Raw genomic sequence first — 17,332 nt, 5'->3', positions numbered from 1 at the left:
ACAGTATAAGCAAAGGAAGTGTAAATAAAATGTGATAAAACTCTGTTGTAGTTTAGTTTGTCACATCCACGGCTGTCATTTCAAACCAAGATCTGCGCCAATTCTCACACAAGATTGATAAATGAGGGCCATTGAATTCAGGTGTCTTTGAATCTTTTTCTTTATTTTTCTGACATGTGGTTTTGGTTTTAACAGACAGAAAGAGCAACCAGAGCAAGCAGCAGAGGAATCACACTCAGTTTGTCTGCTGGAGCTGAGCTACACAGACTGGTTTCACAACATTTAGGAGCAGAGAATAGTTTTTCATCACCATGAAATGTCTGATCGTTTAAAGCCCTTAGTTTCCGCTCAGTGTCACCATCACAAAGGTTTGCAGACGCACAGCCACGGAGTGGAAAGGTTCCATCAGCCTCAGTTTCTGTGGATGAATAAATGATTTTTTTCTTTCCATTTTCCATCGTCTTTAAATCACCACTGGAGGGCAGCAGAGAAACATTCAGTAAGAGACGCTGAACAGCTTGAAGACTCACCGTTCACAGCAATGCAGCGGTCCTCAATGCCCACACACTGATGTGTTTTGTTACAGGATAGATCTGACCGAGAACAGGTGAAACACTGCAGACCATTTGGTTTCTGTTCATCAAGATCTGAAAAAGAAGGAGAAAAAAGTGACACACAGATTAACCTGAAAATATAAAGGTTAAAGATGAGCGTGTTTCAAAGTTTACAAAGAAAGTTTTAAAGCTGTAGTTTCCTGGCAGAGAAAACAGAAAAATCTACTTACAAGGGCTAACTTTGTTGTTGCAGCCGTCTGTGGAGCAGCAGTGAAGAAATGAAATCATCCTGATATTACCATAGCTGAGTGAAAAGAATTGGTCGCCTTCGACGCAGAGGGAAGACGGTGCACAGGTCCTTCTGATGAAAAAGGACTTCTTCGGATTGTTTATTGAATCTATGCACAAAATTAAAGGATACATGAACCCATGAAGGAGAAGATTTGAATTTTAAATTGTTCATAAGTGACTTACAAACAAGACTAAATTCTTCTTTTACCTTGGAAAGAAATTGTTGCACAGTGAACATCAGGAGAGGAACAGGGTTGTGGGTGTTCACTGATCTCATCCTCAGACCACTGAAATTCCTGCACACACTTCAGAGCTTCAGCTGTAGAGAGGGGAGAGAAGGACTAACTATGTGTATTCAGTTCGAAGTACCAACAGAAAAACACATGCAGACTCTGTTTAGACCAAAATTTACAAAACCTGATCCCTAATTAACCAAAACGTGAATCAGAGTAATCCCTCTGCTGTCAGTAAACCAAGTCTGGTTCTGATCCAAATCATTTCAGGTTGAATCAAAGCTCTAACACTTGCATAAAGCCTGATGGGAAAGAGTTGAGTTACCAGAGCTGAAGAGCGTCCAGATGAGAGGGACACACAGAGTCAGCTTCATCACGATGAGTCTCTGAACAGACTGTGAAACTTCATCTGATACAGAGCCTCTGATTCAGAAGAGGAGGAGACCACAGTTTCTACACACCCTGTTTGTTTTCCTCGAGCACTGCGAGTCAGAACCTGCGTCTGATTGGACAAGAAGCTGTTGGTGTCTCTGATCTGAGTTTCTCTCTCCTCTCTGGATTCTGCTTTTGTTCATCTTAAATCTGTCTTCACAGGACACAATAACTCAGGAACTCTCGGATGGAAGGACATTAGCTTGCATCACCAATCAGTTTGGTTATCTTTCAACCTTCACCTTGATCCTTTGGCCTGTTGGAGATCCCACTGTAGGTAAGTTCAAACATCCCAGGTCTATGAGGATCCAGCCCACTTTAAAGTCTCGCAGATTAACCCTTGGACAAGTTAGTTCCAGCAACCTGAGCCTTCAAACCAGTCTACTCCTCACCAGACTGTCCACTAACCACTAGCCCTTGTGGACAAGGAATTAGGATCCTTTTGAGTCTTTTGCTGCCAAGTCTGGGAGTTAATTGTGTTCAGTTGCTTGTTGGCAAGAAGGAGCTCCTCAGCTAACGGCAATTATTTGTGTGTAAGTGTGTTCAAGCAAGGACATGGCATGGCATGACTGGATCAGATGATGACACAAAAGGAATGTTACTTGGACCCCTTGCCAAGGACTCAGTAACTGTAAACCTCCAGTGTGTATACAATATATTAACCATATTTGGAGATGATAAAATTAAACCCCAATGGACAAGTTTCATCACCGTGATATAAAACATTCTTAGTGAAACAGAGAACTTATTGTTGCTTGTTTCCAGTTTTTAATTTCTCCTCCTAGAGCTTTGGAAGAACCCCGACAAATTAAATGTCAAAACGTGCAGTTTGATTGGGGATGGTGTCCTATGACTTTTCTTGTTATTTCGTAAATTTTTGGCCGAGTTTTTCGCAAAAAATGCAGGAAAAAGTCCCATAGAAAATGAATGGGAATCTTTGACTTTACTCCCTGGTTCTTCCTTAACTTTGAGATGCAAAAACTTCAGCATAGTTCCACTCACAGACCCTATTTTAGATTTAAAATATTCACTGATCTTTAAGCTATTCATGTCTGACCTAACTTTTAGATACGTTTTACGCTTTTTGAGATATTACTGTTTAAGCAACATTAACTTTTTAGATTTTCCCCTCAAACCGAGGTCAATTTGGGCCTCTAGATAAAAAAAGTAAAAGTTGTACAGTTTTAAAAGTGACATAAATGGATTCCTGTGGGAATTTCCTACAAAAATATCACATTTTTACATAGATTAGGTCAAAATTCTGGCCTATATGACGAGTTGTTTGTTACTTTTGTGAATTTGAATCCTCCTTCTTCTGTGATTATGTCACAAACTGATTAGGAGTTCCGTGCAGCTGGTCATGTGACTCAGCAGAGGAAATAATACATGGTATTAACTGTTATAGCACCAAGAGGGTCAGAAAGGGATGAAACCCTGACAGTGGAGGGGAAAAAATCATGACAGACAGGCAGAAAGGACAGGCAGGAGTCTTGAGGATCCGTCTAATGCTGCTTGCAACTTTAACTTTAACTTTAACTTTAACTTTAACTTTAACTTTAACTAATCCAGTCTTTGAGCTCTAATTTGACCCCTAAAAATGCCCAAAAACTCACCAAATTTTACACACACCTCAGGATTGGCAAAAAATTCGATAAAATACCAAATTTGACCCCCAACATCCAATAATGTCCTCTCTAGCGCCACCTAGTCACACATAAACAGCCCTAGCTGCCAGTAGGAATGTCGTATAAAGATGAAACCAAGGTCAAAATGTTTGTCTCAATAAGACTCAAAAATCACACACCGGTACCCCTGACCTATTTCCAACAGGAAGCCAGCTATTTGCCATTCAAAATAAAATTTTCACATTTTAATCACCTTCAAACAAAATCTAAAAAGTCAGGATCCATACATGGTATCGGCTTCAAATTCTCCCACATGACAGACTGGACCGTGCTTTACAAAACTTATTTAGGATTTGGTTGTTTCTTAAACAGTTTTCAAATGGCCAGCCCTAAAAGTTGCTCAACTCTTAAGAAGCCCTCTCAGCTCCCCCATTAAGAACGAATAGGAGCAAAACACCAAGCTGCAGGAAATTGGCTTCTACACAAAAAAAACTAAGTTCTACAGCTTTGAAATTTACATGGATGGATACCTGACAAAATTTCCTACAAAAATGTATTTTTTCATTCACATTTGTTTAAAAGTGTGCCATCTATGAAGAGTTGCAAAACTTTTGTGCTTGTCTCTCTTCCTATGCTGCAGCACTTCTTTGATGTCTCACTCATTAGGAGCTGAGTGCAGCTGGTCATGTGACTCAGTGAGGGCGGTAAAATGCTATGTTTTTCACACACACACACACACACACACACACACACACACACACACACACACACACACACACACACACACACACAAACAGATAAAAAAATGATCAAACCTTCACAGTGGAGGTAAAAGCAGCTTCACACACCGACAGGAGTGACCAGCGAGAGCATGAAAACCTGCACCAATTCTCACACAAGATTGATAAATGAGGGCCATTGAATCCAGGTGTCTTTGAATCTTTATCTTTATTTCTCTGACATGCTGGTTTTGGTTTCAACAGACAGAAAGAGCAACCAGAGCAAGCAGCAGAGAAATCACACTCAGTTTGTCTGCTGTAGCCGAGTTACAGAGGCTGGTTTCACAACATTTAGGAGCAGAGAATTTAACATCATCAGTACTGATGGATCGACCAAACAAAAGCTTGAGTTTCAGCTCAGTGTCACCTTCACAAAGGTTTGCAGACACACAGCCATGGAGTGGATGGGTTTCACCATCCTCATTCACTGTTGATGGATAAAAAATAGTTATTCTTTCAATTTCTTCCTAGTCTCAAAATCACCACTGGAGGGCAGCAGAGAATTATTCAGTGAGAGAAGGTGATCATCATGAAGACTCACCATTAAAAGCAACGCAGCGGTCCTGATTTCCCACACACTGTTGTGTGTTGTTACAGGATAGATCTGACAGAGAACAGGTGACACACTGCAGACCATTTGGTTTCTGTTTATCAGCAGCTGAAACTGAAGGAGAAAAACGTGACACACAGATTAACCTGAAAATGTTAAACTGGAGATGTTTGAAGATATGTTAACTTGGTGTGGGGCGGTTCCTGTGTGTGTGTGTGTGTGTGTGTGTGTGTGTGTGTGTGTGTGTGTGTGTGTGTGTGTGTGTGTGTGTGTGTGTGTGTGTGTGTGTGTGTGTGTGTGAAAAACATAGCATTTTCCCGCCTTCAGTGAGTCACATGACCCGCTGCACTCAGCTCCTAATGAGCGTGACATCAAGTGCTGCAGCAGAGGGAGAGACGCGCACAAAAGTTTTGCAAACATCTCTTCATAGATGGCACACTTTTAAACAAATGTGAATGAAAAAATACATTTTTGTAGGAAATTTTGTCAGGTATCCATCCATGTAAATTTTAAATCTGGAACTTAGTTTTTTTGTGTAGAAGCCAAATTCCTGCTGCTTGGTGTTTTGCTCCTATTCATTCTTAATGGGGGAGCTGAGAGGGCTTCTTAAGAGTTGAGCAACTTTGAGGGCTTGCCATTCGAAAACTGTTTGAGAAACAACCAAATCCTAAATAAGTTTTGTAAAGCACGGTCCAGTCTGTCATGTGGGAGAATTTGAAGGCGATACCATGTATGGATCCTGACTTTTTAGATTTTGTTTGAAGGTGATTAAAGTGTGAAAATTTTATTTTGAATGACAAATAGCTGGCTTCCTGTTGGAAATAGGTCAAGGGTACCGGTGAATGATTTTTGAGTCTTAATGAGACAAACATTTTGACCTTGGTTTCATCTTTATACGACATTCCTACTGGCAGCTAGGGCCGTTTAAGTGTGCCTAGGTGGCGCTAGAGAGGACATTATTGGATGTTGGGGGTCAAATTTGGTATTTTATCGAATTTTTTGCCAATCCTGAGGTGTGTGTAAAATTTGGTGAGTTTTTGGGCATTTTTAGGGGTCAAATTAGAGCTCAAAGACTGGACAAAATTAAAGTTGCAAGCAGCATTAGACGGATCCTCAAGGCTCAGGCTCCAGCCTGTCCTTTCTGCCTGTCTGTCATGATTACTTCCCCTCCACTGTCAGGGTTTTATCCCTTTCTGGCCCTCTTGGTGCTATAACAGTTAATACCATGTATTCTGTGTGTGTGTGTGTGTGTGTGTGTGTGTGTGTGTGTGTGTGTGTGTGTGTGTGTGTGTGTGTGTTTTAAAATTTGCAAAGAAAGTTGCAGAGTAAACAGGAAAATAAACTTACAAGATGTATTTTTGTTGTTGCAGCTGTCTGTGGAGCAGCACTGAAGAGATGTAGTCAGCCTGGCATTATCATAGCTCATTGAAAATAATTGGTCACCTTCACCGCAGAGGGAAGACGGTAAGCAGCTCCTTTTGATGAAATACAAGTCCAGCGGACTGTTTGTCAGATCTAAGCACAAAATAAAAGGATACTGACCCATACAGGAAAAGAGTTCATCTTAAATTGACAATCAGTGACTTAAAGACACATGTTTATTGTTCTTACCTAGATCGGAAACTGTTGCACAGTGAACATCAGTAGAGGAACAGGGCTCTGGGTCTTTACTGCTCTTAACATTGGACCAGTGGTCTTCCTGCACACACTTCAGAGCTTCAGCTGTAGAGAGGGGAGAGAAGGACAAACTATGTACAAAGATATGGCAGCACCACAAGGGTTACACTAGAAAGAAAATGTCAACAGACTCAAAATGTTGCACGCCAGAAGCCTATCATCAGGTGAAGCAGTCATTTCAGGCATCAGTTCAAAGAACCAACAGAAAAACACATCCTTAACTGAAGAAGAAATGAATCAGACAAATCCCTCTGCTGTCAGTAAACCAAGTCTGGTTCTGATCCAAATCATTTCAGGTTGAATCAAAGCTCTAACACTTGCATAAAGCCTGATGGGAAAGAGTTGAGTTACCAGAGCTGAAGAGCATCCAGATGAGAGGGACACACAGAGTCAGCTTCATCACGATGAGTCTCTAAACAGACTGTGAAACTTCATCTGATACAGAGCCTCTGGTTCAGAGGAGGAGGAGACCACAGTTTCTACACACCCTGTTTGTTTTTCCTCGAGTGCTGCGAGTCAGAACCTGCATCAGAACCTGCGTCTGATTGGACAAGAAGCTGTTAGTGTCTCTTATCAGAGTTTCTCTCTCTTCTCTGGATTCTGCTTTTGTTCATTTTAAATCTGTCTTCACAGGACACAATAACTCTTGGAAACCTCCATGAACACTTTGGATTAAAGGAAATTAGCTTGTCACCAATCAGTTTAGTTATCTTCCAACTTCCATCTTGATCCATTGGGCTGTTGGAGATCCGATCAGTCATCAGTCCCACTTGAAAGACCTTCAGCCTCCTACAGCTGCCCACTACTCCCCCTCTCTGCTTCTGAAACCCTCATACATGCCTTTATTTCACCTAGCATCTTATACACTCACTGGCCACTTTATGAGGCACACCTGTCCAACTGCTCATCAATACAAATTTCTAATCAGCCAATCACATGGCAGCAACTCAATGCAGTTAGGCATGTAGACATGGTCAAGATGATCTGCTGCAGTTCAAAGCGAGCATCAGAATGGGGAAAGTTATTGTATCTTTGTTTGGGAGCAAAGATACATAATAATAGGGAGGGACAGGGGGTGTTTCACGGCTTTATACTTGGTACAGCTAGTGGCGTCCGGCCTTTTGTGGCCACGGCTCTGTGCTGGGGAGCAGCCTCCATCTACTGGGGTGGTGGCGGTGGTCTCTGGTTGCGGCTGGGCTCTGGAGTCCATGGGTGTGGGCCTGGGGCCGTATCTGGGGAGGAAGGTGGGCCCTGCTGGATCTGGCACTCCTCTGAGGCCTCAGCCTCAGCTCTCCTGGGGGGCAGGACCTTACAACGATCTCACCACTGCCCCTCTTTCTACCTCACCTGGCCTTGTTGTGGCTGCTGCCTATGTCCTCCTCCTGGGGGGGCCTGGCCCCAGGATATTGGCTCCCGGGGGGCTGGGGGCCTCTGGCCTGCGGCAGGGTGATGGGGGGGCTGGAGGCCGGGTGAACGGGTGGTGGGTTGGGGTGTGTCCTGTCTGCAGGGGGGCTGCTGCCCCGGTTGACCTGCTGTCTTCCTTGGTACCCTTGGTGGGTCAGGTTGGTGCCTCCTTGGGTCCCGGAGATGGATCTGGACCCTGTGGCTTTTGGGGCCGTTTGGTGGGTCTCGGGTGCCCTGGTGGCTCTGAGGGTGCCCTAGGCCGTGGTCTCCCTGGGTATGGGCGGCTACTTGGGTATTTGGTGACAACCTGACACGCTTTTTTCCGTTGCTAGGTGCTGCCCAAGTAGCTGCCTGTTGCAGCAGCTCTCTCGTCTTTGTCTGTTTCTTGTAATTTTTTCGTCTCTTTTTCGTCATCTTTGTATTTGGAGTGGATCATTACTTTGTATGGTTCATTGTCACCAAACTTTTTGTGGCTTCGGCGATATTTTTACTACTTTTCACCTGTGTTTGTCTGGAGATCTTACATGTAACCATGGCTGCATTGTTTACATGTGAACTCAGCTTTGAGCAGCCTGTAGCATGTAAATGCTAACTAGTGTAGGGCTTGATGATTTCCCTCGAGCTGAGGAGGAGGAGGTGAGGACGATGTGCTGGTTCTTGGATGTGAGCTGGGAGGTGACGACGTGGACCTGTCCTTCCATCTATCATTGTTGGGAACGTGGGATCTAGCCCCGGGGGATGGACGAGCTAGCCGGGCTAACCCGGTGGCATTGTGCTGTTCACGGACGTGGCATCGGATTTATACGCCAGAGCCACATTGGAGGAGCTTCACCTGCTGTGAGCAGACAGGATCCAGGAGACAGAGACTGAACAGACTGCTGAAGAAGCTCAGTCCTGGACCCTGTGGAGGTGGAGACTGGCTGGGCTGGAGAGTGGTGGACGAGTGGTGGACGGGATGTCGGCATCTATTTTCTTATGGACCTTTTTGCACTTTCTATACTCTTTCTTACTTTTGTTTTCTTAAATGCTGCGGTGACTCCTGAATTTCCCCTCGGGGATAAATAAAGTATTTTGTATTCTATTCTACTCTATTCTATTCTATTCTATTCTATTCTATTCTATTCTATGAGTCCCGTCAGAACATGACGAGTTGGGCACTCCTACACATCTTCTCATGTCCTGTGACACGTGCTCCTCCATATCTCACCCCTGTGGATCCGCCCCCTTTTATCAAGACCCCACATCTCTGGTGTCCCTGGTTTCTTACAGCCTTTATTTCCTGTATGGACTTCAATCAGCACAGCACTTGGACTACTAGTTGGGTCATTTTGGACCAAAACGTGACCACGGTGAGCAAAGGTCCATTTCTCAATGGATTTGTCATCTAGGAGGGCTAAAAAAAAACAAATTTAGCCGGGGTGTATTTTTTAAATTTTTCAGAGGCCAAAATCCAGAATGGCTGTCATGGAAATGATCTCTTTAAAGGCTCGACCTACAATGATGGACAATACATGTTTTCAGAACTTATTTTTGTTGAGCAATACATATTTCAGGGTTGTATAATGATTTGACCTTATTTGAACCTTCAAATTCAAGATGGCTGCCACTTATGGTGTTTTTTTAGTGTTTTTGGGGGGAGTTTTTGCCGTTTTTGTGGCATATTTTTTTCAGTATTGTTACAGAGTCTCTATAGGGTTATAATGGAAGCTCTACTTGTGATGAGTTAATGATATACAGTTAAAGTTCACAGAAATAACATCTGAAGTCAATAAAGTAGATGTTTATGTGTAAACAACACTTGTTGATTGCCCATTTCCCATTACAAAGGACTATGCAGCTTTGACTTTTCACTTGTATATCACAATTTTTTGGCTTTATTAAATTCTTTTGCAGTTTGAGACCAATGGAAATGAAAAGATTTCTTTATTTCACTCCCATTTAAATGAATGGAGATTTATCGTCACCATGGAAACCACTGGAACAAAGACATATGTGTGATGTCACAAGGAAGACGCAGGCCGTTCTCAAATTTGCCTGATACATACAGTGTATGAAAGTAGTATATAGAAGGCATTTTCATTTCCATTGGTCTGAAACTGGAAAGAATTTAATAAAGCCAAAAAAAATGCGATATAGACCTGAGAAGTCAAAGCCACATATTCCCTTTTAATGGAAATGGGCAATCAACAAGTGTTGTTTACACAAAATATTGTAGACACACCGGAGGTTTCACGTTACTGAGTGCTTCAGTTTTCAGCAAAGGGTTCATCCTTGGCAAGGGGTCAAAGTGACATTCCTTAAGTGCCATCATCCGATCCAGTCATGCTATGTCATGTCATGGTCTGAACACACATTCACACAAATATTTGCCGTTAGCTGAGGAGCTCCTTCCTGCCAACAAGAAACAGGTTTTATATTGTGATTTTATTCTGCTCTTTACTCCTTATTTCATTATAAGCTCTGTTACCCCAGTTTAGGTGCTTGGTCCTATGCAGTGGGGAGAGGAGGTTATGGTTACAGGAGCAAAGACTGTGGGTTGGGTTATGGAGGTGGAGCAGGTCAGTAAGATAGTGGGGGGTTAGTTAGGGGGGGCTTTGAATGTCAGTAGAAAGAGTTTGAACTGGATGCTGTAGGGAATGGGGAGAGAGTGGACGTTGTGAAGAATGGGAGTGGGTAAGTAGACAGGAAGCTGGACTATGAATGTACTGTAGTTCACCAAGAACTTCTGAGAAAGAACCATATACTCACTGGTCACTTTATTAGGTACACCTTGCTGGTACTGGATTGGATCCCCTTTTGCCTTCAGAACTGCCTTAATCCTTGGTGGCATAGATTCAACAAGGTCCTGGAAACATTCCTCAGAGAGTTTGGTCCATATTGACATGATAGCATCACACAGTTGCTGCAGATTTGTCGTCTGAACATCCATGATGAGAATCTCCCGTTCCACCACATCCCAAAGGTGCTCTATTGGATTGAGATCTGGGGACTGTGGAGGACATTTGAGTACAGGGAACTCATTGTCATGTTGAAGAAAGCAGTCTGAGATGATTCCAGCTTTATGACATGGAGCGTTATCCTGCTGGAAGTAGCCATCAGAAGATGGGTACACTGTGCTCATAAAGGGATGGACATGGTCAGCAACAATACTCAGGTAGGCTGTGGACTTTAAACCATGCTCAGTTGGTACTAAGGGGGCCAAAGTGAGCCAAGAAAATATCCCCCACACCATTACACCAGCAGCAGCAGCCTGAACCGTTGATACAAGGCAGGATGGATCCATGCTTTCATGTTGTTGAGGCCAAATTCTGACCCTACCATCTGAATGTGGAGCAGAAATCCAGACTCATCAGACCAGGCAACGTTTCTCCAATCTTCTACTGTCCAGTTTTGGTGTTGCTGTGTGAATTGTAGCCTCAGTTTCCTGTTCTTAGCTGACAGGAGGGTCACCCGGTGTGGTCTTCTGCTGCTGTAGCCCATCTGCCTCAAGGTTGGACGTGTTGTGCGTTCAGAGATGCTCTTCTGCAGACCTCGGTTGTAACCAGTGGTTATTTGAGTTACTGTTGCCTTTCTATCAGCTCCAACCAGTCTGTCCATTCTCCTCTGATCTCTGGCATCAACAAGGCATTTTGTCCCACAGAACTGCTGCTCACTGGATATTTTCTCTTTTTAGGACCATTCTCTGTAAACCCTAGAGATGGTTGTGGGTTAAATTCCCAGTAGATCAGCAGTTTCTGAAATACTCAGACCAACAAACATGCCACGTTCAAAGTCTCTTAAATCACCTTTCTTTTCCATTCTGATGCTCGCTTTGAACTGCAGCAGATCGTCTTGACCATGTCTACATGCCTAACTGCATTGAGTTGCTGCCATGTGATTGGCTGATTAGAAATTTGTGTTAACGAGCAGTTGGACAGCTGTACCTCATAAAGTGGCCAGTGAGTGTATAAGATGCTAGGTGAAATGAAGGCATGTATGAGGGTTTCAGCAGCAGAGAGGGGGAGTAGTGGTTAGCTGTAGGAGGCTGAAGGTCTTTCAAGTTGACTGGATCCTCAGAGACCTGGGAGGTTTGAACCTAACTACAGTGAGATCTCCAACAGGCCAATGGATCAAGGTGAAAGTTGGAAGATAACCAAACTGATTGGTGACACAAGCTAATATCCTTTAATCCAAAGTGTTCATGGAGGTTTCCAGGAGTTCCTGAGTTATTGTGTCCTGTGAAGACAGATTTGAGAGGAACAAAAGCAGAATCCAGAGAGGAGAGAGAAACTCTGATCAGAGACACTAACAGCTTCTTGTCCAATCAGACGCAGGTTCTGACTCGCACAGGGTGTGTAGAAACTGTGGTCTCCTCCTCTTCTGAATCAGAGGCTCTGTATCAGATGAAGTTTCACAGTCTGTTCAGAGACTCATCGTGATGAAGCTGACTCTGTGTGTCCCTCTCATCTGGATGCTCTTCAGCTCTGGTAACTCAACTCTTTCTCTTTTTTTTGATAAATGAACGCTTCACCCAATGAAGCTCTTCTGTTCTCTAACGTTTGTCTGTTGACATTTTCTTTCTAGTGCAGCAGTCTTGTGATGCTGCCATATTAATACACATAGTTTGTCCTTCTCTCCCCTCTCTACAGCTGAAGCTCTGAAGTGTGTGCAGGAATACCACTGGTCCACTTTACAGATCCTTAAAGACCCAGAGCCCTGTAACTCTACTGATGTTCACTGTGCAACAGTTTCCTACCTAGGTAAACCAATAAACATATGTCTGTAAGTCACTGATTGTCAATTTAAGAAAAAATATTGTCCTGTATGGGTTATGTATTTTTTCATTTTGTCCTTAGATTCAAAAATCATTGGTGAGGAGCTCTACTTAATCAGAAGGACCTGTGTACCATCTTCCCTCTGCAATCAAGGCGACCAATTAATTTCATTCAGCTATGATGACACAGGGAGGAGTGTATTTCTTCACTGCTGCTCCACAGACGGCTGCAACGACAAATCTATCCCTCGTAAGTAGATTTTTCTGTTTTCTCTGCCAGGAAACTACAGCTTTAAAACTTTATTTGTCAACTAAAATACACACACACACACACCTGCACTGAGATACAATACTTTCAACCATCTCTGGTTTAATGTATTCAGGTAAATTCATGTCACACATCTTTTTCCTCCAGGTTTAGCTGCTGATGAACCGAAGCCAAATGGTCTGCAGTGTGACACCTGTTCTCTGTCAGATCTATCCTGTAACAAGAAAAAACAGTGTGTGGGAAATGAGGACCGCTGCATTGCTGTGAACGGTGAGTCTTCATGATGCAACTGTTCAGCTTCTCTCACTGAATAATTCTCTGCTGCCCTCCAGTGGTGATTTTGAGACTAGGAAGAAATGGAAAGAATAACTTTTTTTATCCATCAACAGTGAATGAGTATGATGAAACCCATCCACTCCACGGCTGTGCGTCTGCAAACCTTTGTGAAGGTGACACTGAGCTGAAACTCAAACTTTTGTTCGGTCGATCCGTCAATATTGATCATGTGGATTTCTCTGCTCCTAAATGTTGTGAAACCAGTCTGTGTAACTCAGCTCCATCAGACAAACTAAGTGTGATTTCTCTGCTGCTTGCTCTGGTTGCTCTTTCTGTCTGTTGAACCCAAAACCATCATGTCAGAGAGGAAAAATAAAGGAATAGATTCAAAGACACCTGAATTCAATGGCCCTCATTTATCAATCTTGTGTGAGAATTGGTGCAGATCTGGTTGTAAAAATGAGCATACAGCAACATTCACGTGTGATATATAAAATGTGCCAATTACAGCATACGTCTGATCAGGTGTTGATAAATGTGGTGGCTGAAAACTGTTGCAATTCAAACGACACACCCCTAAATATTCAACGTTCAGCCCACAGAATTTACAACATGGAGCGACGCATTACAAAAAACAGGAGACTTCTCTGCTGGAGATCGACAACACCGTAGCAGGAAGACTCTCAATGTGACTGTTTCATGTTTTTATTTTTAATATTGTAAATATACACAAACAGAAAACACATATTGTTGGGAGCACATCTCTGCACAGCCTTGCATTACAGGACTGAACCATAGACTGAATAAAACTTAGTCATAGTCTCCCTGACGTCACCTGTCTGTTTCTGAAACAGAAAATGAAGCAGATTGGCTATCGGGGCCATATTGGTAGGGGTAAGGGCTTTGCGTACACTGACCCTGAGCTGTGCCTCTGATTGGGAGAGCTTGCTATCTTAATATCCTATAATAGCCGTGTTAGAAAAAATTTCACCCCCCTGTACAGTGTGTAGCGATAGTAGAATAGCAACTCAGGGGCACGTTCTGTGAACCAGGCTGTAAATAGGTTACGTTCTGCAGTGAAAACTGCTTTTTTTTTGGCTTGGTGTGTATGTGACTTCCTGAACTTCTGGAGCCAGCCTCAAGCAGTCACTTGAGAAACAGCAGATTTTAGCACTTCCACATTGTCTCATATTTTTGGACCAGAGGTTGCCGCTTGGACTGAACAACAATAGTGCTGCAGCTTCACACCTTTGTCTTCAAACAGGGTACTACTGTATTTGGTCTGTTTCTTATTATTCCTTTGAGTTTTTGAGCTCTAATTTGCTCCCCTAAACATGCTCAAAGACAAAAAAATCAATAAAATACCAAACTTGACCCCCAGTATCCCATAATTTCCTCTCTAGCGCCACCAAGGCACACTTGAACGGCGCAAGTGGCCAGTAGGAATGTTGTACAAAGCTGAAACCAAGGTCAAAATGTTTGTCTCAACGAGACGCAAAAATCATACACTGCTACCCCTGACCTATTTCCAACAGGAAGCCAGCTATTTGCCTTTCATAATAGAATTTTCACACTTTTGTCGCCTTCGAACAAAATCTAAAAAGTCACAAACCATACATGGTATCATCTTCAAATTCCCTCACATCACAGACTGGACCCTACTTTACAAAAGTTAATTGGGATTTTGTTGTTTCTCAAACTGTTTTCGAATGGCAAGTCCTTAAAGTCGGTTAACTCTTAAGTAGCCCTCTCAGCTCCCCCATTAAGAATGAATAGGAGCAAAAAACCAGGGTGCAGGAATTTGGCTTCTTCACAAAAAAAAAAAAAAAAAACTAAAAGTCCTACAGCTTTAAAATTCACATGGATGGATTCCTGGCAAAATTTCCTACAAAAATATCATGTTTTTAAACAGATTTGATTACAATTGTGGCACCTATAAGGTGTTGTTTTCAAAATTTTTGTGACTTAAGTTCACTCTTCACTCTGCTGCAGTTGTGTGATGATGTCACACTGATTAGGAGTTCCATGATGATGTCACACACTGGTTAGGAGTTCCGTGCAGCTGGTCATGTGACTCAGCAGAGGAAATAATACATGGTATCAACTGTTATAGCACTAAGAGGGCCAGAAAGGGATGAAACCCTGATGGGGGAGGTAATACCTTGCCAGTTGAGGGGACACAGGTATGACAGACCAGCAGAAGACCAGGTGAGAGTGCGAGGACCTGTCTAACACTGCTTGCAGCTTTAATTTGATTTAGGTTTCAATAGCAATCTGATGGTATAATGTTTTTTTGTTTGTTTGTTTTTCATTGTTTTCTGATGAATACATCTTTTTGGTGGTTTATTACATCATGCACCAAATTCATACATTTTCTTGAAAAAAAAAAAAGTGCAACACCAGTTTTTGTGACAAGTTATGTGATATGTAAGAACTAATTAAATTATACAGCAAAGTCCATGGCATATTAGCTTGAAGGAATTTTATAACAAAATGTAGCAGATTGTTACACAAAGCAACGTAGTTACATAATAAAATGAAAATCTACAACATTATTACATAATGTGGTGTTACAGGCATTAGTACTCATTTCACTCAGTTTCATAACCAGCCTCACAGAAAGACAATAAATGAATAAATCATAAGAAAAGAATGTAAAACAATGCAAAGAAAATTCACGTGTTTTTAATCTGCTATTGTTGTTGTTAAAATAGAAAAAATAATCCAGTTTTTGAAAAGACACAATACACAACATCATAGACAAGACAACTATGAAACGACCACACAAAGTAGGTCTCTTCATTAGTGCTGTGAGTTACACCTGTGTCTGTAGTCCACCATTAACCTCTATGAAAGAGCAACCAGAGCAAGCAGCAGAGAAATCACACTCAGTTTGTCTGATGGAGCTGAGTTACACAGGCTGGTTTCACAACATTTAGGAGCAGAGAAATCCAAATTCTCAATATTCTCGGATCGACCAAGCAAAAGCTTGAGTTTCAGATCAGTGTGACCTTCACAAAGGTTTGCAGACGCACAGCCATGGAATGGATGGGTCCTATTATACACAGTCCCTGTGGAAAAAAAAAAATCTTTCCAGTTCTTCCTATTCTTTAAATCACCACTGGAGGGCAGCAGAGAAACATTCAGTGGGACAATCTGAACATCATGAAGACTCACAGTTCACAGCAATGCAGCGGTCCTGAATTCCCACACACTGTTGTGTCTCGTTGCAGGATAGATCTGACAGAGAACAGGTGACACACTGCAGACCATTTGGTTTCTGTTCATCAGCATCTGAACCTGGAGGAGAAAAACACGACACACAGATTTACCTGAAAATGTTAAACTGAAGATGTTTGAAGATATGTTAACTTGGTGTGGGGCGGTTCCTGTGTGTGTGTGTGTGTGTGTGTGTGTGTGTGTGTGTGTGTGTGTGTGTGTGTGTGTGTGTGTGTGTGTGTGTGTGTGTGTGTTTTGAAATTTGAAAAAAAAAGTTGCAGAGTAAAAAGAAAAATAAACTTACAAGAAGTGTTTTTGTTGTTGCAGCCGTCTGTGGAGCAGCACTGAAGACATCTAATCAGCCTGTTAAAATCAAAGCTCATTGAAAATAATTGGTCGCCTTCACCGCAGAGGGAAGACGGCAAGCAGGTCCTTTGGATGGGATTGAACGGGAATGGATCGTTTATCAAATCTAAGCACAAAATGAAAGGATACATGAACCCACACAGGTAAAGATTTAATCTTAAAACCACAATCAGTGACTTAAAGACACATTTCTATTGTTTTTTTTACTTGGATAGGAAAGTGTTGCACAGTGAACATCAGTAGAGTTACAGGGCTCTGGGTCTTTACTGCTCTCTACATTAGACATGTGGTATTCCTGCACACACTTCAGAGCTTCAGCTGTAGAGAGGGGAGAGAAGACAAACTATGTGTATCAATATGGCAGCATCACAAGACTGCTGCACTAGAAAGAAAATGTCAACAGACAAATGTCAGAGAACAGAAGAGCTTCATTGGGTGAAGCGTTCATTTATCAAAAAAAAAGAGAAAGAGAGTTGAGTTACCAGAGCTGAAGAGCATCCAGATGAGAGGAACACACAGAGTCAGCTTCATCATGATGAGTCTCTGAACAGACTGTGAAACTTGACAGTTTAAAGGTAGGGTCTGTAGGAATTGTCGTTAGTTGTTAGTCAACACAACATTCAAACTGGGCTCCTCCTTGTGGCTCAGTGCCAGCGGCAGCGCACACCCAAAGCCTTCAATCTTGACTACGTGAACACACTCACTAACCCAGCAACCGCCTGCAGCATCACATCCAGTTTCCAGTTAAAATCACAACAATTGCATGGAAAAATATGTGCCTTGTATTCTCACTGGGTGTCACTGTGACTGCAGTTGAATGATCGACGTATAGATTTGTTTGGATGTCAACCTCTGAAGGAGTCACGCTATCTTCCTGTTACATGTCAAGATATTAAAGTTGGGTG

The 17,332-nt window shown here is 42.5% G+C and overlaps 2 protein-coding genes across 2 annotated transcripts in view; one reads left to right on the top strand and one right to left on the bottom strand.

The window, feature by feature from the left end:
• Nucleotides 1-16,951, bottom strand: part of LOC141789349 (urokinase plasminogen activator surface receptor-like) — a 53,074-nt gene extending 36,123 nt beyond the window's left edge. The window contains exon 1 of the mRNA XM_074668730.1: nt 16,910-16,951. Coding sequence (XP_074524831.1) covers nt 16,910-16,925 — 16 coding nt within the window. The 5' untranslated portion in view covers nt 16,926-16,951. The remainder of the gene's footprint in view (nt 1-16,909) is intronic.
• On the top strand, nt 11,516-13,190 carry LOC141789521 (phospholipase A2 inhibitor gamma subunit B-like). Its single transcript, XM_074668950.1, has 5 exons — nt 11,516-12,011; nt 12,174-12,284; nt 12,381-12,548; nt 12,714-12,836; nt 12,956-13,190. Exons 1-5 carry the CDS (start codon nt 11,963-11,965, stop codon nt 13,183-13,185), a joined length of 681 nt encoding a protein of 226 aa, XP_074525051.1. The 5' UTR covers nt 11,516-11,962; the 3' UTR covers nt 13,186-13,190.
• Nucleotides 16,952-17,332: the final 381 nt, after the last annotated feature.

Source organism: Halichoeres trimaculatus, unplaced genomic scaffold (assembly GCF_033239565.1).
Source record: "Halichoeres trimaculatus isolate MK-OKI-2021-1 unplaced genomic scaffold, fHalTri1.1 fHalTri1_scaffold_4, whole genome shotgun sequence".
NCBI classification, from domain to species: domain Eukaryota; kingdom Metazoa; phylum Chordata; class Actinopteri; order Labriformes; family Labridae; genus Halichoeres; species Halichoeres trimaculatus.
The sequence above is the reverse complement of the archived record's forward strand: the minus strand, read 5'-3'. Positions and strand labels throughout refer to the sequence as shown.

Coding starts and splice junctions, on each gene's coding strand:
- LOC141789521 (XM_074668950.1), top strand. CDS start 11,963: ATGAAGCTGACTCTGTGTGTCCCTCTCATCTGGATGCTCTTCAGCTCT. Junction 12,012..12,173: donor CTGGATGCTCTTCAGCTCTG/GTAACTCAACTC, acceptor CCCTCTCTACAG/CTGAAGCTCTGAAGTGTGTG. Junction 12,285..12,380: donor TGCAACAGTTTCCTACCTAG/GTAAACCAATAA, acceptor TTTTGTCCTTAG/ATTCAAAAATCATTGGTGAG.